The 27,115-nt window shown below is 42.2% G+C and overlaps 1 protein-coding gene across 8 annotated transcripts in view; it reads right to left on the reverse strand.

Annotated features, from left to right (window-relative positions):
* Window positions 1-292: 292 nt before the first annotated feature.
* The window catches only part of Sema5a (semaphorin 5A), a 469,252-nt gene continuing 442,429 nt past the window's right edge, over window positions 293-27,115 (reverse strand). For all 8 annotated transcript variants that reach the window (XM_052743005.1, XM_052743006.1, XM_052742999.1 and 5 more), the window contains 6 exons: window positions 23,783-24,001; window positions 17,465-17,635; window positions 15,554-15,709; window positions 14,207-14,254; window positions 9,896-10,107; window positions 293-7,159 (listed from right to left, as the gene is read on the reverse strand). In XM_052743005.1, the coding sequence (XP_052598965.1) occupies window positions 7,040-7,159; window positions 9,896-10,107; window positions 14,207-14,254; window positions 15,554-15,709; window positions 17,465-17,635; window positions 23,783-24,001 (926 nt within the window). In that variant the 3' untranslated portion in view covers window positions 293-7,039. The remainder of the gene's footprint in view (window positions 7,160-9,895; window positions 10,108-14,206; window positions 14,255-15,553; window positions 15,710-17,464; window positions 17,636-23,782; window positions 24,002-27,115) is intronic.

The raw sequence follows: 27,115 nt of genomic DNA on the forward strand, positions 1-27,115 counted from the left end.
AAAGGCGGAGCCCACATACCCTCCCCCTCTTCCTGCACCAGTCTTTCAGTAGGTCTAAGCACATTCCTTTCTATCCCTCCCTTTCCCTAATAAACTCTTACAGTGGGTTTTGCTGTGCCTCATGACTTTTTCTCACATGGTAAACAGTGCTGCATAATAACTAACAAAGACCAAACACTATATTGTGTAGGTTCACCCAGCAGGTCATCCATGCCTTTCTTCTGATGAAACTTGATCCTCTAAATGGACATACCACATTTTGGGAGACTATGGAAAGAAAAATGCCACTAACTGTTTCCTAAATGGTAGGGTTTATTTCAATACTCACATACAACTGAATGAGGCAAACTATTTACACAAAACATTAAGTACAAAAAATATAATACAATTTATCTGTACATAATTACGATTCTCTTAGTTTCCACAAAATGTTGGCAGAGAGATGATGAGCAGGATTGGAAGGGAGTTCTAGGAAGGGAGTAGTGTGCTCTTGGCATTATGCAGGACCATTTTATGACTTCATTGTTAAAGGAGATGATAGATACTGGGGATGCACCTAGAGCAGTGATACAAGATGACATTTCCACTGCTATAATAAGTACAAGTTTCACCTTATTAATATGTTTGGCTAGACAGGTGTGAGTTGGTTTTGGCTGATTGTTTGGGAAGTGCCCCTGCCCACTCCTTTTCGGAACTTCCCTAATTGGTTCAGTGACAGACAGAGTGAGTTCCCTACCTGGGTTGACACAATTAGGGTCTCAAACTGATTTCTGAAAACAAGATATCTGCCAGGTATCATTAAGCAACAATTTGAGGCAAGGACCTGGCCAGCTCTAAGGGAGAACATAAAACCAGTAAGTTAAACAAAAAGACAATGACCACAGGAAGCCACCAATGCATGTGTCTAGGGAGAGTTCAGAGGAAATACTGACAGCCAAACATAAGGACTGATAGTGTGGGTGGCCGAATGTCTGAGAGAGAAAACAGTCACCAGCAGGTGCATCCCCACACAGACCCAAGTAGCTGTTTTCTCAGGGAACTGACAGGGGAATGGATACAGAGCTACCTCACTCTTGAAATGGCTCTGTAGTAGCTAATATATATTGCCTTTGAAGTTTAAATTTTAAGATCAGTAACAGTCTGCAAGTTTACCAGGGGCTGAAGTTGGCCTAGGAGAAACCTCAATGAATAGGAAATGAAACAATCCCAAACGGTTTTATTTTGTATCACGAAACAGGCAAGGAGGCAGAGCAGGTATAAAGTCGAACCAAGTTGGGTAGCACAGGTTTGGTTGCATGTTTTGCAGAATCTTACACTGGGACAAGCTGGTGCATCTCACTGACAGATGAGGTGAGCATCATGGTGATTCAGTGGTTGGAGGCTTGCACTGTGCATGCTTTTGAAGCAGATCTTGAGGCATTAGTCCACAGTCATGGTATAAGAGATAAGTGGTCAACTTTAGCACAGAAGACACTGCTAACATTTTAAACCCAAGTGCAACGTACCAATTTGATTAATTTTTCGAGCAGTTCTGATATTGAAGTTGCAAAATCAGACAAAACAACCCACATACCATTCTTGTTGGTTCTCATTCCACACTGTGTTGCTGTTAGTACCCTCCATGGTTTCCTTGTACCTGTGTACTGCAGAGCAACAGAAACAAACCTTGACTTCTATGTGCACTGACTAGACTTTTCTATCACAGGACAGGATCTAACATGATTCCGTGAAGATCTAAAAATTAAAGCAACAGCTTTTTTCAGGCTGGACTAGGGTCACCTCATCTGGACACACCCTTGTTCCTGTTCTGAAAGCAAAACCACATTGGAACATGAGGCATTTCTGTCTCATTTTCTGTTCCTAAGTTCAAACAGACACACAAGAGTAGTTTTCCTCGAAGTGTATACAACCAACCCTTGGCTCTGATTGGAACGATCAATAACCAGGAGGAATAACAGCACAGAGCTTAGAAAAGGCACTAGCAACTTTATGAGGAAAGTCCATCATTTCCTGCAGATAACAGACTTCCTTTAGTGTTCTGATGGAAGAACAGTTTCTGTTTATCAGAGCCCAGGCTTAGCTTTCTGCTTGTATTTATCTAAAGTTGGAACCATCTGGTATTAAATTACCAAGAAGCTGGGAAAGATAAGGATTATGGCTGACCTACTGGCCTTAGGTTCTTGACTGATTATGAAGGGGTGGAGACCTCCCTGCCCCGCTTACTTTTCAGCTATTTCCATCTCTGATTTTCCCTTTCTGATCCAAAGTATCGTTGATTAGTTTAGTTACCTGTACAATGTCTCCCAAGTAAAGCAAGTTGATGCAGGCTCTGGTCATGGATAATAAGCTTAAATGGCAGAACATCATTCAATGAGATCACGCTTTGGGGCTGGGCTTTCATTATGAACTATACCATTTGTACCAGACTACAAATTTGGTGTTCAGGAGGCTGCACATTGTTTGCAGCATGAACTACTTTAAGGGATTTGTTTCCATCCCTGATGCTTCAGTAACACGTATCAAAATTCTGGTAATGCAACACTACAATGTGAACGCAACTCCAACGTAAGTCCATAAAGAAGAGTGACTTTCACAGCTCCTGCCAATAGTTTGCATATACTGTTTCCCAAAGGGAACAGGAGCAAAGTAGAAAGCAACACATTTCTTTTGTTTCATGAGATTATTCATAGAGACAACCTGAAGGCCTTGGCTTAGTATTTATAGAGCTGCAAAATCTCCTTACATCATTTTAATTAATGATAACAACTGAAAAGATAAGCTGGAGAGATAGATGATACCTGAGCTCTGGGCATTAAGCTCTCACACAGCATTCCCTGTGATACATCTGCTAGGTCAACAAGAACATTAGCTTGGGTTTTCCCATCTCACATGCATTTCTCAAAGAAGCATTGGACGCACAATGTCCTTTAGTATTTGATAATAGATAATATCACATACCCACGGCTCATATCGGGTTTTGAAATATTGACAATGATGCTTCAACATAAATCTCTAGATGTTCCATGAAGTTGTAAAGGTGTAGGAATGAATAGATGAGCCAGGCATGTTCACTATTTTCAGACTCTAGGGAAACAGCAGAGAGTTCGCAAAGGAGTTGATGTAAGGTTACTGCCTTGAGACCTCCAGGAAAAGTGATTTGGGGAGCCATGAGACTCAGACATAACCTGTCACTTGAAAAAGAGGTTGCTCTGAGGCTGACAGAGTCCACTATATCACCAACTGGTAAATGGTGGCTGGTTTTTCTGGTTGGGGCTCCCAGACTTTTTTTTTGAGACAGTAGTGCTGAATGTAGTGGACCCCAAAGTGTGACTTAAAACATGAAGGGCTCACTGAAGAGTCTAGGATACCTCAAAGTTAAGAAAGTTGATGACTCTGTGGAAAAACTGAGGAGGAATTTGGCTTTACCTATTGGGGAACTATTTGTGGTTTATTCTAAAAGCAAGAAAATTCAGCAAAGAAACACGAGGATATATGCAAATTTATAGACTAATAAGCTGTATGGAGATGAATGACCAGAGGCAAACCTGATGCATCTTTAGGAAAACATCTCCTGGGCTGTTTGATCACACAATAACATAGCCATCCCTTGGGTGGAATCCTCTTTGATGAAAAATTGCCCACAGTATTGAAGGCAAGATCCATGCAGAACATTTGCTGACACAGGTGTCAGAGTTGGTCATTTCCATCCCTTTGTAGATAAGTAAGGAAGCAATAACGCCCTTAACTAAGACTCATGCACCCAGGAAATGTGATTATAGAGGAGTCCAAATGTCAGGCCCACAGTACTTGGTTGTGGGCCAATGCAGGATATTCAGTAGAGAGTGACAACCCTCACCTTTCCATCTCACATGCCACATCTGTTTCTTTTCTTCTCAGTATCACCTGTGAATCAATAACATCCACACCCAACTATGTGAATTGGTCCTTCCTGGTGACAGAGGCATCTTGATGGCAGATGCATTCACAAGCATTTTCTGTTTATGGCTTATCTTTGATTGCTTTAGTGTCTCTATCACTCCACATACGAATAAGAAACCTTCTTCTGTTCCCTCAAAGTCAATGCTAATTCTAGGTAGAATCTACTTTAATATGCGTTGTGATGTATTCAACAGAACTAGGGATGCTTGGGTACAAGGAGTAAGTTTTAAGTGGCAGAGGCATAAAGAGGACTAGCTTGCATTGGGAAGTTTTGAAGAAAAAGCCTAGAACTATGATGACAGAGACTTTTTTCTTTTGAAGCATAGTTTCACCCAGTGTCCCAGAGTTCCTTAGAACTCACTGAGTTAGCTTCAGTCAGTGGTGACACGGCCCCCAGTTCCAAGAAAGTCCCCAGGGTATTTGGAAATTTCTCAGGCTGTGCAGTGTGCAAATATTCTATTCTTCTTTCTGCAGAATGTCAGCACCCAGCAGGATTGATGATGGTCTAATCAGAGAGAGAACCCTAAACAACATTGGGACCAACTTTCAAAGAATGTAAGTATGTGACTAAAGCCAGTTTCTTAATGAAAACCAGCCAAACTTGAACCCTAATTCTAAAAAAATAAGCTGATTAATGTCATTTGACAACAGGTTTAGCCAGATGTAGCTTAAACACGTTCACTCCCCCATGTGTTTCTCGTATCAAAGGGCAAAAAGGAAGCAAGGAAAGAACGAAGGAATGAAGGAAGGCAAGAGGGGTCGTGTACCTCCAGAAGAGAAGTCATGTCACTGGTGGTGAAAACCAGAATACAGCCCATGGTATTCCTGAGCAATTGTTCCAATTGTTTGGCTAAATAAGAGTACAGGCCTGGTGGCTGGGGGTGGAAATTTGAACAAAGAACCAGGAAGTCAAAAATGAGGCTTTAAAAAGGCAATACTAGTGTCAGAATATTGTCTTGTTTCAAATATGAGAATCCCGGGGTGGGGTTACTATATCAAACTGACAGAGACCAGATTGGAGGTCACTTAGAATGCATTTCCTATCAAGTTTAGCTATAAGTTCTTGAAATATTTGCACCCTCCTTTCCAGGGGAAAGAAAATGACCTTTCAAGTTAGGGAAACATTCAAGAAGGGGAGCTTATTTTTAAAACAAGAAAATTTAGTGCTACACCAGGAGGATTTATTCTTTTCTTAAAGAAAGTGATGTGATGAGTTGAGGCATTCAATGAAAATCCACCCTAGAGACAACAAATAAATCATCCGACACATCTATCTGTTGAGTGTGGATTTTAAAAATGTGTGTGCAATGGAGGCCACATACACTGTAGAAGAAGTGTGTGAAATGCCACACGATGCCCCACTGGGATATTCCCATATGCCACTTCTTTACAATCTGACACATCTCCCAGAACCCATCTGCCATTTTAATTTCAATTTTAACAGAGAATTAGGTCTGAAAAATGTGCTTATATGAGAATAATTCATGACTAATCATGGGATTTTTGGGGGGAACACTTTCTGAGATTGCTTTTTTTGTATTCGATAGGGAAAATACACACTCATAAAAACCCTGTGCTATACATTTGCATAGACGTGAAAGTTTATTTACCAATAAGAACATGTATGAATACCTACTCAGGCCTTTATCATACTGACCAGTGGCACAGACAAACCATTTTGTCTTTGCTTTTAAAAAGCATTAAATCGATACCCATATTCTCTGTATCAGGTGGTACTGGGTCTCCTTTACTCCTCTGAGGACCTCAAGAACCGTCTTAAAACATTCCGCCATGACTGAGAGCAGAGGGGTCACTAAAGCCCTGACCTTCTGAACTATTACCTCTCAAGGGACATCGTGACTGCTACTGCCTCAGAGCAAAGTGGAACCGGCTAGGCCGGGTGCACAGGAAGGCAGCTCTAATCAAAAGACTCAGAGCCTGTCCCTCCTCTGGCCTGGGGGCAGCAGGGGACAAACAAGCGGAGCATGGTACTGGAGTGCCACTCCAGTGTGACTGTGCTGAGCCCCAGAGGGACAGTTTGACACACCTTTAATGCTCTTGATAGGGGCCCATTGATGTACATTAGACACATCAAAGATGATGACTACAAAAAAATGCTTATCATTAAACATCAGTTCATTCAACACTGCATAACACAAAAAAATAAAAAGAGTAGCTTTCAATTACAGTTTGGTACTTTCAATATTTTCCATAATTGGCATCAATGTTCAAGATTTCTTTTTTCTGCAGGGAGGGAGGGATATAGAGTCTACCCAAATGTTAAGACTGACTCTTCAGCATGTTCCCACTGCCCAGGCAGGTGGCCTTCAGGCCTACAGCATGGCAGGGAGCTCCCTGGAATGCCATGGAATCCAAAAGTCAGAGTAAGGCTAGTTTCACTGCAAGCTGCAGAACACTGCTGTGTGTCTCACTGTCTGCTCTCTGTTTCATGTGTTCACCACACAGTGACAACAGTCACGTCCCAGACCATAGCAAAGGATCTCAGTGGACCGTGACTGGGTAGGTCCAGGGCAGGTGGAATCCCTAGGCTTCCTTGGGCAGGAATCACTCCAAGTGCAAACAAACTCTTTCCAAGAACCCATGAGTAACTCAGGTTGGGGGAGTTGGCCATAGTCATATCTTCATTCTTTGAGTTACTATGGACCCTGTTGGAGGGAAGGGACCTCTCAGATAAAGTGCCTGCTTTTTTGTTTGTTTTCAAATTAAAATATCATGAAGCTCTACATTCAAAATCATGAAGATGTTATGTGTCTGAAGACACTTTCTAATGTGGTTGGCACATTTATGAAATAAAACTCATGAAACAATAGACCAGTTAGAATTTGGGATGAGCACAATACAAAACTTCACACCATGGCTCACTTAGCAACAATCAAATGTTTGCTACAGACCAGATTGTCACAACACCACATTTAGGTGTTTAAGGGTGTGCGTTTTTTGTAGTGATGGGAAAGTCTTGGCTTGAAATGCACTTGAAATGGATCCACACGTCATCTCTGAAGCCTCAGAAACATGCGCAGTCATGGAGCACGGCTTTGAGGAGCAGAGAGTTTACAAGAAGCCGAAAGTATAAGAGCTGCTAGTATTCATCATAATTGTTGAGATCTGTAAAGTAGGCGTTGGAGTAGGTCTTCCCAGTGAGATGTGGGTTGAAGTATTTGTTTCTCTCCTCTAAGATCAGGTTGTTTTTATTAAATGCCTGTAAAATATGTTTGAAAAGATTAAGAATGTTCAGTAAATGTTTCCAAAGGAATAAAATTGGGAGATGTAGTGCTGAGTTTGAACTCTCTCTGAAGGCTCTATTAGTTTGGAAAGTGTCTTCTCATTTACTGGCTCCTCAGCTCATTTGCCTCAAGGCTTGGCTAATAACTGGATGAAGTTGGCTGTCTCCAGTAGCATCTGGCCTACTTTAGCACTTTAATCGGGAAGGAACCGAGGGAGACAGAACCAGAAATCCAAAGTCTGAATTACTAGAAAGCCTCTAAGACTCATGCAAATTTATGTACACTGCCCAAGTTATTTTCCGTACCCGGGACACATTAATATGCATCTAGACTTCCACAAAAAGCTCCATTTAATATGTTGTTTTTACTAATTCTTTGAGAATTTTATAAATGTATTTTAATCATATTCATATTCCATCCCTTCCTATCCTTTCAGATCCATTCCCACCTCCCAAACCATGACCTTAATGTCCTATCTTTAATTTTTTTAAACAGATAATCCAATGGCTCCAAGTTATGCTGCCTATATACTCCTGGGTGTGAGGACATCCACTGGAGCATGGAACAGGGGTTACACCCTTAAAGATACCAGTCTTCCTCCCCCAGAAGCCATCAGCATTTACCAAAGATGTTATAGAACTTCTTTAAGCAAGTGCATCTGACTCAAATGCTTAGTCTCTTTTTGTTCTGCACTCATTAAAAGGTGTCCGCTGTGGCCATCTGTGACACAGATGCCCTGTCTCATTAACTGTCATTAAAGTCACATGCAACTTCAAAGAGATTAATTATACCCAGTAGAAAGTAAATATTGAGAAGACCAAGATAAAGATAAAACAGGGTAGGTGGAAGCTAACTTCAAATAATTAGTCTATCGAAGTTCTTGAAGGATTCATTGTAGACTAGGCAGACACCTATCCACTGGGCATCTTTTCCCTCATGGCAGCAACATTTCTAATATCACCTCAAAATGGGAGACTGCACCAAGGTAAGAACACAGACCACTCAGCTACCCACTGCTGACTAAAGAAGCAGGACCACAGCCATGCTGACGGGTTGGCATTGCGCTACAGGGGCTGAGGTTTGTTTGGAAGGCCTACAGCTCAAATTTTCCCTCAACGGTACAGCTCATTTCTGATAGACTATGAATCCTCGTCTTTTACTTTCTCCTAAATCCATCACCTAAAAGGCAGGAGATAGTGATCGATCCAGGACTCTGGTTCAAGCTGAGTTTACAGGTTAAACAAACAACCAACCTACCCCACCCCTGTGCAAGTGGCAGAGAAGGAAGTGAGGACATTGCAGCCCTGGGGTCATAAATCTCCTGTCTGAGACTGACAGAGCCGAATGTTCTGTTTTCCTAATTGTGGATTCATTGGACTCTTTTTTAAAGACTTTATTTTTGAACATTTTATACAATTAAAAAAATCATACAATGAATTATGTTACCTATTCTCCCATTTCCCATTCCAGCTCCTCTCATATCCCCCAACATTTCTCTCTCCCAACTTCATTGTTTGATAACTGACTAAGTGTGGTTAATGCTGCCCATATGCTGATTGGTGTGGGAATATCCACTGGAACACAGAAAGCTCACCATGGACCACATCCTCAGTAAAGACGGATTCTCCCTCACCAGCAACAACCCACTACCAGTAGCTCCTCAGAATAAGGTAGGACCTTGAGATTATCTCTGCCCTATCTATGCCTTCATCTGGTGCAGGTAACCACAGCTCTGGTGAGATCATGATTACAATAGATAGCCATATCATATCCAGAGATATTATTTCACAGCACTCTTCCCTGTCCTCTGGCTTTTCCATTCTTTCTGACCCCTATTCCACAATGTTCCCTGATCCTTGGTGTGGTGCATAATACATGTTCTTATAAAAGAGAATGCTGTTTCAAAGTTAGCTATCATGGCAGGGAGAGAGACTATACCAACGTTCACTAAATATGTTGTGGGAAACAACTAATTCAACAGGAACACAGAAGTTTAGTTAGCCTTGGCTTAGGAGACTTCCCTTCATGAGCATGGAAAATAACAGAAGATGTCATCAGACAAAAGCCCCTGATGCCTTTCCAGCCATACCCTGACTCTCGTACAAACAGTCAGGACAGCAGCTATCATGCTGGCCCTCATGTAGGGTCATTGAAACCTAACAACAATGTCGAGGTATGCCCTATCATCCCTATTTTATAAAGGAGTATACTGAGGTTGGAGGAAATTTAGGTCTTCCTGAAATGGACATGGACATCTGAGTGCCATAATGTGGCCTTTATATTGCTGCTCAGTCATTCATTTGGTCCTAGGCTGGAGGCTCTTTGTTGAAAGACCTCTCTTCAAAGGCAAGAAGCACAGACGAGGCACAGCTAATCACTGTCCAAGATTTACTAGCTCCCAGAATTTATGTATCATTGTTTTCCTTTTGAAACTTTTATTTCCATTAGGAATAGGCAAACAAGAGAAACAAAACTCCAGAGACCCTCCCTCCACCCCCTAGAGTATCCAGCCAATACTTGTAGACTTCCTACAGCTAGCACAGGGAATACCTACAGACTGTCTACACTCTCCAGAGAGCACACAACCAACACTAAAAGGTCCAGGGTACCTGCCCATCACCAGTGCCACTACCACTGAACCTTGCTAGCAGCCCCAGTGTCACATGCCTTTGTGGCCTACCTAGTTGAAGCTGTCACTGTCCATTCCTTACCTTGATGGCCTCCACTGAGTCGTATTTGTCCAGTTTGTTGATGTGGTTGGTGATGCTGCTGTTGAGAGCGGCAGGAGAGACAGGGTGGATCACAGTTGCATCATGGGACTGTTGCTGGTACCGCTGGCAGTAGGTGTAGACAAGAAGGGTGAGGAGGCAGCCGAGGATGGAACTGCTGAGCCCCACAGCCATCATGTGGAACATGTTGAACTCTGTGAAATAGGGCCAATGTCATACTGCACTTGAGAAGAACATGCTACTTGACTCTCAAAGTGCCCCAGTGAAAGGAAAGACAAAAGAAGGTGCTGCATACTCCAAGGTACAGATTTTTTTCCTTGGAAATGTCAGGGCCATGTAAAAACTCCTCCATACTGAGCAGCCTAGTTCAAATCAGTGTTCTTATGAATTACAATCATTTCCTCAAACCCTTTGAACATTGTTAGTATTTCAACCGAAACACATTTGCTTTCCTCTGAATCCCCCAGAGAGCCTTCAAGAGCACAGTGACCACTGGTCTGTGGGTTTTCTATGTGCAGTGTGTCTATGGACCTTAACAAACTGAGCATCCATCTATCCAACATGCCTAGAGCCTGTGAAAGGAGAATTCCCTTGGGGCTCTCAGTTGCTGTACTCCTATAAATAAGCCAGGCTGTTTCTTCCTCTCTGTTTCAGTTTATTTAAATTGTTTTCTATTTACATACACTCTGGTATTGTTCATTGAATGTTTGAAAATACAAATTTTGTTCAATAATAGAAACTTTTGAAAATTAGAAGGAGATAGAAGTGTCTCTTCTTTCTCTAGTTTTGGCTGTGTCTTTCTAGAGATAATGCACAGACTTATTCTCTCTCCCTCCTTCTCTACCTCTCCCTTCCATCCCTCCTTCCCCTCTCCCTCCCACCTTCTCCCTCTTTCCTTCCCTCCATCTCTCTAATTTGTATATGACCTGTGGACCACTTTTTCTAACTTGCACTTAGTGATCTTAGAAAAAAAAAGTCTTAATCTAAGAAATAAAGATTTCTGTTAAAGACACTAAATATAATCTTCTAGCTGGACACAGATGATTTTCTTTTGACCCATTGCTTGTCTAGTTAATAGGCATCTATTCTCTTTGACTTTTTTCCATGAGTTATGGGTAGGAGATATTCGAACAGTGAGCTGCAATGATGTGTCTTGAGCACAGGAGGGATTTGATTGGTATCCTGGCAATACACCAAGAGTTATGGAATGCCTAAGAAACAACCATCTGGAAACCTCCATACTTGTTGGGAAAACACTTCTGTTGAAGTTCCCAACCTTTCTGCAGTGCTCAGAGCAGACCTAAGTGAGAGTCATGTGAAGCAGAAGGTGTCCTCCTTTCTCCTAGTCTGCACTGGCACTAAAGGGCTAACTGTGTTCAGGTAATTAACCTCATGTCCTCAGAGCTCAGGGGGCATCATTAGGATCCCCAGCTGTCTCCTCATGCATCACCAGGAAATGCAACATCATCTGGCAGTTTCCCATAATCTGTCAACTCCAGAGCCAAGTGGGACTGTGGTAGAGCTACTGAGTTTCAGCTTGGACATGGAGTGACATCCTTCACTGTGGATGAAGCCCTTCAAAATACTAGAGGAGACAAGTAGATCTGTCTGCAATCCCCAGGACCTGTTTATAACTGACCTCCACTGGCTTACTTTCTAGGGGTCTGCAGAGCCACCTCCCCTGTGCTCTGTGTTCATTTAGGGCACTTACAACTCAGCAGAAGCTCCACCCTAGAGCTCTGACACTTGTCAAAAGATCACTTGCTACTCTTTACCAATGGATACTAGAACTAGTGCCCTAGGGTTCTGTCAGAATCCCAGATCAAGAAGCCCAGGTGAAGCTCAGCATCAAAATATGAGACGTGTCATTAGGGCCTGATCTGTGTGTTACACAGTAGAAGTTGAAGATCTGTCACATGCCCTCTGACCCTGAGTTTTCTTCTGTACTGTGTTTCTGTCTGTTCCTGGACACTGTTCTAAGAATGCAGATCCCTGAGAGATTGACCTTCCTCACTGGGCTCACTGTCAGCAATGATCAACACACACTCCTAAATGCATTGAGATTCTGAACAGATAGTGAAGTTCCTACCATAGAAGTCCATAACACTAAAGACTGGATAATCTATTGAGAATATTCTACAAGAATCTGCCACTTCCTGACAGTTGAGTGAAGAATCACCTCAATTCTTTATGCCTAGCTCATTTGTTAAATGGTAAGATCATAGAGGGAGGTTACAAGCCTTGGGTGTTTCCTGCTTTGTCATGGAGACTGTGATTGCGCAGGGCTCTCAGTATGTGACTATTGCATGAACCATTCTGCACCCTTTCCACCAACAAACATTAGAATTGTATTGTTTTTACTGAAGATGGAGGCTATAGTGATGATAAGCAAGGCTGATTTCACACACTGGCTCTCGTTTTTTTTTTTTTTTTTTTTTTTTTTCTCTATTTTCGCTGTTAGGACTCCCCTGAGCCGGTGCCACATACTGATAAAAATACTTTTCTACTGTACTTATAACTCATATTTCATTGCTGCATATGGAAGATGTACAATGGTCTCCATATGCAGATGTGCATCATTAGTCATATGAATTATTCCTGCAGGTGCCTGGGGAAGCTGTGGCCAGCTGACATCTTTATGATGAGATTATTCAGACTTTGTGTCTCCTGCAACTAAAAATAGCTCGGCGGAAAGATTTCAATAGGAGCACATTCTCTGCAAAGGGAAAAATAGTGCCTACTAAATCTCAAGCGATTCTGTGCACCGTGGCTCTTCCCTAAATATATGCATTGTCTTTTTAACATTTACTTGGATGTGCTGTGAGTGAGTGAGTGAGTGTGTGTGTGTGTGTGTGTGTGTGTGTGTGTGTGTGTGTGTGTGTGCTCACATGCTCATAAATATGTGCAGGTAGCATGACATATACATGGAGGCCAAAGAACAACTTAAGGAGAGTCAGTTCTCTTCTTTCACTACATGGGACCTTGAGATGGAACTCAGGTCATTTGTCTTGGTGGCAGACATGTTCCTCTTATTCCTGCTATTAGTCAGTTTTTCCCTTGGTTTTTGGACAATGAGGATGGAATAGAGACCAACCACCCAGTCGGTTCAGTTGAATTGCTTTCTATGCAATGCTTGATTGATTTTTAACCAATGGAGATAAAAAATCTATACTGTTTCTCTAAACCTCCTCAAACATTCATGCTATATAATCAGTTATGTTAAACCCATCAGCTCCAGCCTAAGATCCATCTTACCTACTTATGCTGGAACAGCAATGCCAGTAGCTTGAAGGTTAAAACAGTCAGTTTCCTAACAATGGAGAGTAATTACAGATCCTGAGATTTAGCCAATAACATCACCAGGTTAGATGCTGGATTTGCTCAAGGCCCGTAAAGGACTTGCACAGACCCAGCTCTCTGGCCAGAGGAATCAAAAGTTGAGAGACTCTGGCAGCAAGCATGGATGGCCAGTCAACTCCATTGAGGTGCCACCCAGGTGACCCTCAGGTTTATCTTGACCTCTCTGAAGACAGAACACAATTTCTGCACAGCTGCATTCCCAACCTGCAGTTCCTTAAGGTTAACACACAGTCTGATCTGAATGTTGGTGCTGACCAAGAGTATGACCCACACAGGGCTGCTGTAGAAGCCTCCCACATGTTTCCCAGGGATCTACTGGGCTCCTTTTCCCATGATGTTTTCAACGTAAAATCTCTGCTGCATTCTTTTGCCAGGATGCTATCCCTGAGTCCTTTACTCATGACCCATGTGGATCTGAGCCAGTAGCCTCACCTCATTGAGTTCCATGGTCCCCACCGATACAATACAGATAAAAACTGATGCTTACTATTCTTTTAGTGCAATCACCAACGTAAAAATCTCTGAAAATTGTTATTCTTCACTTAGCTGGTAGCAAAATGTGACAAGCTGACTCCTTTGGCTCACATCTGATGACAGCATCACTACAGAGGCTGGTTCTGAACAGAGCCTACAGTGGTTGGACAGTATTAGCACATGTCCTGAGTCTCCCATCTTAGATCTGAAGTTGTTGACTTCCAGAGCCCATCTCCAAGTGCCTCACACAAACATCTATCAGTGTTGTGAGATGCTGATAGGACACGTCTGTCCCTAAAAGTGTTTAGTGGCGTGTCTGGTATATCATGACCAATATGAGGGTGTACTCAGGGGCTTCCCTGCCCAGTCACCCATGTCCAGCTGCAGGACACCATGGGAAGAGAAAGGTTGCACTATGTCAGAGTTCCAACAAGAGCTCCATTAAACAGGAGAACTCACCTCCACATCTTTTCTCTTCTACACTGCTGGATCTTGCCACAGACACTTCTGGAAAAACAAAAATCCAATCACTATGCACAAAGGAGGTGGGAGGAAAGTTTATATCCATGCTTCATTTACATTCTTCATTACAATCATTTCATTCATTGATTTTGAATTCAACATGAATCTAAGGTTCAAAAGCTTGGTTAATTATCAGAAGTGTTGACTGTTTCTTTGTTTTAACAAACCTGTGGTGGATCTGGCTATGTCACCCTCACTAGGAGGGTATGGTATTCAATACCAAAGAAGAAAATGCCATAGTCCCTCGGGCTTGAAACAAGAGCAAGTACTAATTTCTGCTATGACATGTCTCATCAGCTAGGGAACCCCAATAACATTGCCCTGTGTTGTTTTTCTGGTGCAGCATTCTTTATGAACTGAAGGTTGAATCACCAGAGCTCAAGGAAAACTCTACTCAGAAGCCCAGGCATTTGCTTTCTTGTGCCACATGTGAAATCCACCAGGAGGATGTGAGTGAGATGGCAGGTCTTCCGAGTATGTTAACACCCCAGGTATTTAGGAAGGCCAGACTCTCCTACACTGGTTTTTCATTACATAAGAAAAACTGAAAGTATGTTAAACAAAAAGTAACAGCACTCATAGGCTGTTTGTGGTTGAGGTGCCTTCTAAGGGTAGGCTAAAGCTATCAGTCCTGTGTAAAATATTACTGTTCTTTCCACAAGTCAAAAGAAATGAATAAACTGTGCTTCTATAATTTAATCCCATTATTTCTTCACAATAGTTTAGTCCTCGTTTTAGCCCATATAATGTCCCATAGATGCAGGAGGATTGTGTTTCGGGGGCTTATGTGTAAGTAGAATGCCATTGCAGCAAGTGATTGTCCCCTGTGATAACTAAACGTTGACTTCCAATAAAAAGCCTGTGGCAAAAGGAACTTCCAACCCTTTTTTCAAGGCAACATTAATTACAGACATCCATGTTCCCTAGTATATTGAGAGTTACATGAAGACAATGACCCTCTTCTCTGTGCAAATACACAACATTGTCATAGTAAAGTATTTACGCTGATATTAAAACAAGCCATCAGTTTTCAATCTTTGTAGCAAATTCTTACACTACATTAGCATCAATAAATTATATAAGATATAGTGCCAAATTCCAATCTAATTTGCAGTCACCTGTGAATCTATATTCCTGTCACCTTGAAACCACAACAGTTGATAGGATCACTTTTAATTCAGCAAAGGCAGCTTCAAGAGCAGATAAAAGTCTGACCCAATGGGTCATTTCCTCTCTGGATATTGGAATGACTGTGTTCACACTGATAAACATCTCTGCCCTTACCTGGGATGAAATTAGAGTCAAACACGCATGGCCGACTCTCTGTGGTATTTCCGGAACACTGGCTGCCCACAGGAAACAGAAGAATACACTGTCGAGCACGGACCTGGATGCCAGAGGCATCGCACACAGACCAGTCTGACCACAATGACCAGCTTTCTACAGAGACCAGAAGAGGGGGAGAGGCGGGGTTACCTGATGATATCGACCAATCACAGTCAAGTCAGGCTGTGCTTTAGGTTTTCACATTGTGTTTTTAATGGTTCTGTGCATAAGTAAGATGTGGTCATAGCTTTTTATCAATCCAGTAAATAAATCCACAAAAGGATGAGTAAAAGAGCTAAACATTTTAATATATATATATAGATATAATGTATTTAAAGTAAATGTTCTAAGTCCCATAACATCATAATTCTGTGAATATTTTTATTTAAAATAGCCAATAAGCTAATTCTTGAGACAAACATGAGCTCTGAGAATCAGAAATCATCAGTGCAGGCACCATTTCCTACATAGTAAGCTCCCCTACAAAAAGGCCCTCAGATGATTTGCTGGACATTTCCCCCAGGATGCACGCTAGCTAGCACCACATGCTGAAATCCCTGGTTTCAGAATGGAAGTTTAAAGCACCTTTCTTCTGCAATAAACCAACTTTGCAAAGTCACCATGCCAAAGCCAGGCCAGCCAATCAGAGTTCATTTCCCTCCAGGCTTACTGACATGGATAAAGTCAATTCCCACATCCTTGGTCAAGGCCGAAGGATGAGCAGTGGCAGGACACTTCTGCCCGAAGGTGGAGGACTTGTTGGAATGCTTTTCAATCCATCCAGGTGTACCGATGTTCACACATAGGGATAGGACTCATATATCAAGTCAAACAATGAACTCTACATATTATTAATCACCAATATAAGGAGCACATCTTCCTTTTTTATTTTATTTTATTTTTTTAGAATTTAGAAATTCAAGCCGTGCATTGATCCACACAAATGGAATGGCTTTTTCTCTTGAAGACATAAAAGACTGATTTTTTTGGAATCATCATGAGAATTTGGTTTTTGAGGCCCTTTTAAACATAGATGGAATTTTCTAGAAAGATCTGTGCATGCATGCACACTGCTAAAGGATTTCACTGTTAAAGTTAAATGTAGAAAGGTAATTCATTTTCATCCCATGAGGGGTGTGTCAGAATGCCAGGTTACCTCTTTGGTGAAAGGCTGTCTGGTACATCTTACATCAACCACAGGTTCAGAGCTCCCCCCGTCCACAGTCCTGAAGAGGCTCACTTCCTTCTATCACCACCCCCTGTTGCTTGCTTTGCTTTGGTCCTCTGATAGCTGACTGGACTTCATGCCTTGTATTTTAACTGAGCTGCCTTTGAGTATAGCCCTTGTCCTGAGTCAAGTGTCCTCCCACAATGCCCAGTGTTTCCCTGGGACATTTCTAGGCTATTTTCAAGCATATAACATGTGCTGGGCCAGGATAAGCTCGGAAACAAGGAGCCACAAGCAATTCTCCCTGCACACCAGGGTGGGGGTTCTACAAGTGTTTCTTGCTTTCCACTTCTTCCAATCTTCTCTCTCCTCCAGCAAAGAAAGTAAGGTGCTACCTGAGAGTCATCAGTGTTACTTAGTAAGGTCAAAGAGAGTTGGGGTATATTTCCTAGGTAGGTAGTATAGATGCTCCAACATGGGTGCACTTTCCCATTTGCGATGAAAAGAGTACAATGTGAAAACTACTTCACTGTAAAACAAAGTGTTACTAAATCACATCAGGGGTAACAGTGTGAGATTGACCTGCCATCCATTCCTCTATTTCCAGTATTTACTGTGACTTGCAATCTTTAACTTCATCATTCATAATTAAGAAAGGTGAGTTTGCACTAAGGCTATACAGTCACCACGGACATATATACCTGGACAGGTCTGTGTGTTGCAGAGTGCCTCCTCTGTGTGCAGTCCCAGGCAGATGTCCCCTCCATAGGCTGGGGCTGGATTCGTACATGAGCGAGTTCTCATGTAGTGTCCACCACCGCAGGTTGCTGAGCATTTTGACCAGGATGACCAACAAGACCACACACCATCCACTGGGAAAGGACACAAAAAAACATAGCATGTCTGAAGTCCCCACTGGACCAATATGACACAGCTAGAGATAGGATATGCCACATAGAAGACAGCAGGATACACAGAAGAAGTTACTCATGGTGTGGGGACATCTGAGGTTCCCTACTCAGTGGAAGCTACAGATTTGAAGAATCCTTTCAACACTTTCTAGTTCCCTGTTTGTCCTTACGAAAATATTTCTAAACATACGATGTCTAAGCACCAGCACAGCACAGACTTTCAAAGTATGTGACTTGAAACGTCTAGTTTCAGAACCATGAGTCATGTGCTGTAATAATTAATATGAAGCACCCTAAGAATCAATACTTCAGGCAACAGACGTTCCAACAGTTCACATAATTCCTGTCATCCATGCTGGATTCTGCCCAGGGCTTGGATCACCATTTAATGTATCCTAAGTAAGACTGGTTCATGAGAAGATCAAATACCCTGAAGTTTAGATCCTTATTTCTTCCAAGGAAAGAAAGCAATCAGTGACAGAGAACCGTTTTTTGTTGAAATGAAATTCATACATTAAATAGTTCAATGGACAAGGATAGAAAATCATTGCTCTTGCAATTCTAGTTAAATACTCAACTGCTACAATAAGATAAAAACAGAATACAGTTACCACTGATGAAGGAGAGCAAGATAAAGCTGCATAATTAACCCCCAAGTGTCAACCCCACTGTGGGTGGTCACGGGGACAGAGTGGAGCATTTACAGTCTGTCAGTTCATGGGAACATGTGGTGCTGATTCCTCGGCATGCTGAACCCTGGACCTCCAAGCAGCAGGGCTTTTTTCCTCTAAGGGAGCATTGAGTAGAAGTCTCTTGTACTCTCTGTCTCCCCCTGTGGAGGTCCAAGGGTATTGTAGCTAGAAAGCACAGTGTCCTCAGAGTACCACAGGCTTCTGTATTGTTCTCTGGAGAAGACACACCTGCCGGAGTCCCAGAGTCCCCAGTTTGATTCACTGTGCCCTTCCATCATATTCTCAGTGTTCCTTTTCCCTGGGCCTTGTTGTTTACAGAAGAAAGACAAAAGGAACCTGCTGAGTTAAATCGGATCAAAAGAACTTATGTTTATTGTGCTGGGTTTTATTGGTGTCTAAGTACAACTTTGAGTTGCTTTCATCTTATTTGAATACACATAGCAACAAAGAACCATCTGTTGTCTCTAGCTTTTCCAGGCAAGGTCTACAGTCCGGAGTCTTCACTGCTGCATCAAATGTGCCAGGAAAAAAAAGTTATGATCAGAAACCATCATGTGGCTCTCAGTGTTGAGATAAATTATGCAGGAGCAGGTTCAGAAGGTGAAGAATAATCATTTTAGTATGCACTTGACTTTACTATTATTTACTTATGTTAGTGCCACAGATAGAACCAGAGCCTCCAGAATTTGAGACAAGCACTATATTGCTCAGCTCTATCCCCAGTCTGGCTGAACCCTCATGGGCATGCACACCAAGGCCAGAGTAGGAAATTGGGTGCCTTCTACTACCATATTCTCTCTGTCTTATGGCCTTGAGATAGTCTTTTACTGAACCAGATTACCCTGTTGGTTAGGCTTACTGTCCAGAGAGCTCTTGGACTCTGCCTATTGCTGCTCTCAATGTTGTTGTTACAGGCACATGCAGACTGGCCCATATATGTGCATGCTGAGAATTCAAATGCAAATCCTCATGTTTACATACCAAGTGCTGTGACCCATTGATCTGTATGCAGTCTCTGAGAACATTTAAAAAATGATCATGTGTTTTGTAATCTTCACTAGGAACCTAGTACATTTAAAAACATCAGTTTACATAGAATAATATGCCCTAAATTATGGAAAAATTACCCTAAATATATGGATTCCTTTGGACATATAGCTCAACCTCCACAGTGTAGGGGGACTTACTACCAGCTCATAGCTGAGTTATAGGTTGTCACATTTTTAGGAATTTTATGGGTGGTAAAAGATAAAGTTGAGTATTCACCTTGCACAGCCTTGATGTGGGGCGGGACGGGGGGGGGGCACTGGACCTGCCTCATCTGAATGTAGCAGGCTCTGCCTTACCTTTTTGAAGGAGGGAATGGAGGATGGAGTGGGGAAAGTAAGGCTGGGGGGTGGGCGGGAGGAGGGAAGAGAGGGGGATCTGTCCTTGGTATATAAAAATGAATAAAAAAATTCCTTCAGAAAAAAAAGATAAAGTTGATGCTCACACATTCAACCTTGAATTTTCTAATCCCTTGGGCAAAGACATGGACAACTCTGCAAAGGAATCTTGGCTTGTAAAAGGAAATGAGGACAGAGTTATTTTAAGATATTCAGGCCATGTACACATAATCCTGGCTCAACAGCAAGTCAACAAAAATAAAATTTAAAACTACTCACAGATGATGCTATCAGAATGTCTAAAAATGGACAAGAAACATTTACCCTCAGGGACCAGGATCACATCTAAGCATCTCTAGGACTCCACATGGGCTACTAATGGACCCAAGAAATTAAGTTTGGAGTCTAGAGAAGACAGGGTGATGGAGGGAACTTGGCATTCCCATATCCTTCTCCTTGGCTCCAGTTCACAGCTGTGATTCAAATCTAGTGATATCGCCCACGCTGCCTCCAAACACCCGGGGGAGGAATTCTTCTACATGGGCTGTGGGAAAGAACAACTCCGCGACCTTTCCCAGCATCTCAGCATCGGTTTGACTGGGAAAGTTGTGTAGTCTGAAGAGGAATAGTCTGAGGCTGCAGAAATTCAGGCATAAAGGCCTCATGGGAAAAGCACAACTGTAGGAGCAAAGACATCATTGAGTATCACTGCTACAGGTAAATGGAAGGAACTAGAAAGGTTTGGGTTGCGTGGTGTGTGACCAACACCTGGAAAGACAATGTTGCATGTTGTCTCTCATCTGATGTTCTTAGCTACACATTGCCAGATGCGAGTATATAACCTGGAGTAACTATAGAAACCAGAAGGGGAAAAGGGGACCATTGTGGAATGGTGGTGATGGGGAGCAATAGAGAGGAATCTAGAATCAAGCGATCTGAGGGGAGTGGGGAAATGGGGACTCTAACGAGGGAGAGGGAACAGAGTTAATTAAATACAGCAGGAAGACAATAGTAAAATGTCTGAAAAACTCATAAGGAATCATAACTACTAGCTATATACCCACAAATACCTATAATACATGTAAGTATGTATTCATATAGTATAAATAAAATTTTCCCATATGGGCTGACAATGCTCCCTGAAAGAGCCATACACTATCTAACAGAAACCCATTAACAGGCCTAAACATCTCTCTTCTGAGTTGTTGGTCAGGTTGTCCAAGAGAATCCCAGAACATTCTAGACTATTGTTGTTGTCCCTGGTTGCCATCCAGAGGTGTAAGGTAAATTGCTATTTCTGAAAATACCCATTTACTTCAGACACAGGGCCCACAGGACCTGAGCTGATGTGATCCAAAAGTCTGCTCCCTGGGGACTAGTTTTTATGATACCCAGAAGGTACAATGAAAGCTTCCAAAGGAGACAAGCAACCAGTAGTCCTACTCATCTACGATGCCTATGAACCATAACAATGAACATCATGATTCTGTAACCCTACGGGTACAGTAGTGGATACACATACTTTAGCAGTTACCAACAGCTCTCTAATTGGATTTCAGGCTGACTCAACAAGAGGAAAACCATGCTTGGGACTGGAAAGCTAGCCAGCTACCCAGGGCTAGTGAAGTCAGGGATCTTGAAGAACATACAACTGCAACTGGTTTACTAAACCAGGATAATTCCCAACCATATTCTAAATAGTTATACTTATAGCCATAGATAAGTGTAGTGCCCTCACCTAGGAAATTTCTCTCTGTAACAGACAGACAGACACTATTACAGGAAACCACAAGGGATCAAAATACAGAACTGTGGAGCTCAGTCATGACGGATAACATCTACAACGTAACTTTGCACTCAAGGCTCAGGTAGAATTATGAGAGAGGAGGAGCAAAGGCTGAGAGAGCAAAAGGATCAGGGAGTTAAGTGTGAGGTCAGGGAGCTATGTGCCTCCTAATACTGTCAGAAACTACATCCATAAAATCTCACCAACATGGCTGCCTAAACATGACCTGAACAAGGATGACACCATTTTTAATGTAGAAAGAGGAAAGCTCATGAGTCCTCCATTTTACACAAAGAACTGCAGGCAAAGAAATGCTGGAAGCAGTAGAAACGATTCTCCACAGGGAAGAACATACCAATTGGTTGTCCAATACCAAATGGCCAGCCCAGAAAACATATATACAAGTAGCATACATACCGAGCAGGTTGTATTTATGAATGTATTCAATAAAATTAAAGAAAAGGTGGTTATGCTTTGAAGAGAGCAATGGGTACATGGGAGGACTTGGAGGGAGGAAAGAGAAGGGGGTAATGGAATAATTATCTTATAATCTCAAAAATTTAAAAAGTTATTTATAAAAGAAAAAACATCAAAACAAGGCTGGGACCTTGATTTCAACTTTACCTACATGTTTACCAATCCATTACCATCTGTCTACTCATCTGTCTATCCATTTACCCAACCATCTACCCAAAGATAACCTAGACATCCACTTATCTATCCAGTTAATCATTCATCCATCTGCCTATCCTTTCCACAACAAACGCTTATTAATCTCTTACAAGAGTTTATTACTCAAATAATTTAGAAAGTTGTATATATTTATAGGAATAGATGCTAAGGTTTTTATTCCCTTAAAACCAATGTTTCTAATATTTAGAATGAGTTTCTCCTACACAGGATTTCTTATTCCTGCTTGCCAATTTGATGAACTCCTTCCTACCCCTCAATACTAGGCTCACAGTACCCTGGTTGGTTTACCTTTTATGATTCTAGTTTGTATGTCATCAGCTGATGTGGCCACTGCATGGCAACATACCACAAAGCCAGGAATCAATGGCTGTACTAGGTTGACATTATTTATGAGATGCATATGTATAGCATATATGTATATATGTGCCTGTTACTGGGTTTCTGTTAGATAGCCTATGGCTCTTAGGGGGAGCATTGGCAGCCCATATAGGAAAATTTTATTTATACTATTTGTAATGCATAAATCAATGGTGCTCTCTGTGGAAGGAAGACCAATTTTCCAGTGCTTTATTCCCTCATCATTTGACAACTATCCACAGATATTTCTAGGTGTGCTATGCCTGTGCAATAGCTAAGATCACTACGGTGTGTGAGCCTGGGGCTTCTACTCAGGCATAAGGCAAAGGTGGTGTGCACAAGGACAAGGTTATAATCGCTTTAAGACTTTGTGTTAAAGAGCCTGAGACTAGGAGAAGGTCAGGTGACACACAGCTCTATTAGTCGCCAGAAGAGAAACCTGTCCTTAGAGGGTTTCATTCATGGGGTGGGCCCCTCTATGCAATAGGTGAGATGGAACTGGGCTGCTGGCTGATGTCCCTGGTATGGCACTGTGGCAGCCATGACTCTATGGACTTGGTAGAGGTCATATTGAAAGGGTTGGTTCTATCTGCATCCTGAAAGTGTCTAACACTTATTTTGGGGACAACACATAAAACTTGCCAACTAGTGACAGGGCTTAGACCACAAGATCTGAGTATGTGCTGTATTGCTTTATGTCAACTTGACACAAGCTAAAGTCATCTGAGAGGAGGGAGCCTCAATTGAGAAAATGTCTCCATAAATTCTGGCTACAGACAAGCCTGTAGGGCATTGTCTTAACTAGTGATTGATAGGGGAGGGCCCAGCCTGTAATGGGTGGTGCTATCCCTGAGCTGGTGATCCTGGGTTTTACAAAAAGCAAGCTGATCAAACCAGAGAGAGTAAGCCTCCATTAACACTGCTCTATGGCCTCTGCAACAGCTCCTGCTTCCAGGTTCCTGTCCTGTTTGAGTTCCTGCCATTTCAACTTTTGATGACAATCCATTATATGGAATTATGAGTGAAATAAACCTGTTCTTCCTCATGTTATTTTGGTCATGGTGTTTCATCATAGAATAATAACCCCTACTAAAACAAAGTGAGATAGGTCTCCAGTGGCTTCCAGAGGCTTTCAGGTATTAAGGACTGCAAGCACACAGTTTTCCCAGTCTTTTTCACACTGTGATCCACTTACCTGGGCAGGGTAAAATGTTGCATTCCTGGAACTCCAGGGATGGGCCAAGGCAGGGCATGCCCCCATACTTGGGTTCTGGGTTGTTGCAAACACGCTTCCGGTTCCGAATGCCTCTGCTGCAGTCTCGGCTGCACTGTGACCAGGAAGTCCATGCTGACCACGCCCCATTGACTGTATGGGCAGAGTATCTCCCAGCTCGTAGAAAGTCTCCAGAAAGACCTGCCAAGGAAACCCAAAGTGTGATTCTGCAGTGTAGGCTGTTTGCTTTATGTCTAGAATTACCCTAATAGTCAACTGAACCCTTTTCACACTTCAAAAGCCCCAAACCCACTGTAGCTGAATGGCAGCCTCCTAGAACTCATGCTTCTTTCCTGTAGTTACTATCTAATTAGGGTGCACGTGGTACTCCATCTGAATGTGGCAACACATTTGCAACCAGCAAGTTCATATCAGTGATTCTTCTCTCTTTTGTAGAGGACTCTAAAGAATGCCCCTGGTTCACTTTCTTTAGGAGTTCTACTGCAAACTGTCCTCATGAACCATGGGACTGGTGCTACAGGAAAGATATTTGTCTGGAAAAGGGGGCACAGCTTAGACCTGTGCCTTCTCACTTAACCTTTTCAGTGTGAATTCATGCTGTAAAAGGATCAGAGTTAATCCCTCTTGAATCACAGACCATGAAGACAACAGTTTGCTCCAGAGAGCTTGCGCAGATCCCATCCCTGAATAAGCTTGCCTAAGATGTTGCACGTATGCTTGCTAACAAAATGGAACAGTAGGGATTAGGGGTGCTGATAGTGGTGGGGTGAGGATGGACAAGCATTATAAGAATATGTGAATTGTTTTTTGAAGACTCCTTGCATATCAGACCTGATCCGAACATTTTTACTTATTTAATCAGACTCAGTCAAAATTTGTGTGAAGAAGATACAGCCCGACTTATGATATTAAACCTATTCAGTCATTGTCTCACAAATAGTGATGTTTTCACCAACCACTGGTCATGTGGTGGCAATTGTTCTCACAAGCAAGCAAACACCAACACCCATAGCCATTCCTGAGCAAGCTTCTTGTTTGGTGCCGTGCAGGCAGGATGGTCTTCTAAGATAAGACATTAGGTGATGTGGGATGGTCTGTATGTCAAATGTGTTGCTGATTGGTCAATAAATAAATCACTGATTGGCCAGTGGCCAGGCAGGAAGTATAGGCGGGACTAACAGAGAGGAGAATTGAGAGAACAGGAAGCTGGGTGAGAGAGACACTGCCAGCCACCACCATGACAAGCCGTATGTGAAGATGCCGGTAAGCCACGAGCCATGCGGCAAGGTATAGATTAATAGAAATGGATTAATTTAAGCTGTAAGAACAGTTAGCAAGAAGCCTGCCACGGCCATACAGTTTGTAACCAATATAAGTCTCTGTATTTATTTGGTTGGGTCTGAGTGGCTGTGGGACTGGCAGGTAAGAGAGATTTGCCCTGACCGTGGGCCAGGCAGGAAAACTCTAGATACAAATGGCACCCAATGTGTTGGCAAGAGTTTCCACCTAAAACCTGAGTAAAAAGATTCTAAAACGGAGCTAAAAATAGCTCCTAGTTGTCTCTTTTAAGCTAGCGGCAGCCTGCGTGTTTGAGCTACTATGGCAGGTTCCTGGCGTGCATGTTCGACCTGCAGTATGGTGGGAATGAGGCCTCTGCAAGTGGCACATTAAGCTATGTGGTGGATTTAGCCTTTGCTAGTACAAAACAACAAAAAAAGAGGTTTCTGGGCTACACACTGCTTTGATAGAAGCATAGACCCACTATTTCTGAGAGTTGATGGCTCCCAGAGCTGGCGGAAAATGTACCACCGCCATGTTGGGAAGCTGAAGTGGGCGGAGCCAGCAGGGCCAGCGCCATTTCAGGCTTAGAAGGCTGCAGTTTAAAGCAATAGGCTCAAGCTAATATAAAAAAATAAGCCACGTAAAGATGGCTACCACACAGAGAATCTGGATTATGTTCTCTTTGATATTCATAACTGAAGAAAAACATTTGAATACAAAAGCTGTTGAGTTATTCCAAAATGTATATTTTAAAGGTACCTTGACTTCAAAATTTGGATGTAAAGATATGTTGCTTTGGAAAGGAGGCTCTGCTTTTGTTTCCACAGAAAGCCAGAGGCTATGGATTTGTTCCAGATTAAGATACATCAGGTTTGACCAGCCAAGACCCCCTGAAAGGTCTCTGATGACACCATGGCCCAGATGATCCAACATCCAGAATGGTTTGAAGGCAACTGGCTCAGACAATACAGCCGCATGGACTATTCCATAATCCTAAAATTTTCTTTGTGTCCCCATAAGATACAGCGCCCCCCTTCAGCAGGAAGTAGTAAGAAAAGCTACGCCCAAATTCCCAAATATACCAAGCTGATTTTGGAGATGTGTAAAGGTTAAAACCTTCCTTTTTAAGAAAAGAAAAGGGGAAGTGCTGTGGGATAGTCTGTATGTCAAATGTGTTGCTGATTGGTTAATAAATAAATCACTGATTGGCCAGTGGCCAGGCAGGAAGTATAGGCAGGACTAACAGAGAGGAGAATTGAGAGAACAGGAAGCTGGGTGGGAGAGACACTGCCAGCCGCTACCATGACAAGCCGTATGTGAAGATGCCGGTAAGCCACGAGCCATGTGGCAAGGTATAGATTAATAGAAATGGATTAATTTAAGCTGAAAGAACAGTTAGCAAGAAGCCTGCCACGGCCATACAGTTTGTAACCAATATAAGTCTCTGTGTTTACTTGGTTGGGTCTGAGTGGCTGTGGGACTGGCAGGTGAGAGAGATTTGACCTGACCGTGGGCCAGGCAGGAAATCTCTAGCTACAATTAGGAGCAGCTTTTTGAATCCGGCCAGTGTTTTGTGGGTTATCAATAAACAAACAATGGTGGGCAAGGCTCCTTTTCTGTGTTCAGAAGCACATGTGTCCAATTTTCAGTTTTCAAGACATCAATAACACGATGTGAGGATTATCATCAGAACTCAAAGCCATCAAAACATAGACTATTTACATTTCTTTTTACCATGGGCAATGCTTGCAGTTTTAATAAAATATAGGCTATCTTTGTATAATGTGCTTTTACAAAAATTTATAAATTTTTATAAAATCATTTTTAAAACATATATTCATGAATAATATATATACTATTAATATTTAAAACATACTTGCTTTGGTGTTATATGTATCTGAGAATGGAAAGAATAAAAGTATGCGTTAAGGGAGGAAAATAAAGTCAATTGTAAAGATATACCATGCTTCATTTTCAACATTTCACTTTGATGGCACCATAAATAAATGTCAT

Source organism: Peromyscus californicus, unplaced genomic scaffold, assembly GCF_007827085.1.
Source record: "Peromyscus californicus insignis strain IS unplaced genomic scaffold, ASM782708v3 Scaffold_18__1_contigs__length_77618521, whole genome shotgun sequence".
Classification (NCBI taxonomy): Eukaryota; Metazoa; Chordata; class Mammalia; order Rodentia; family Cricetidae; genus Peromyscus; species Peromyscus californicus.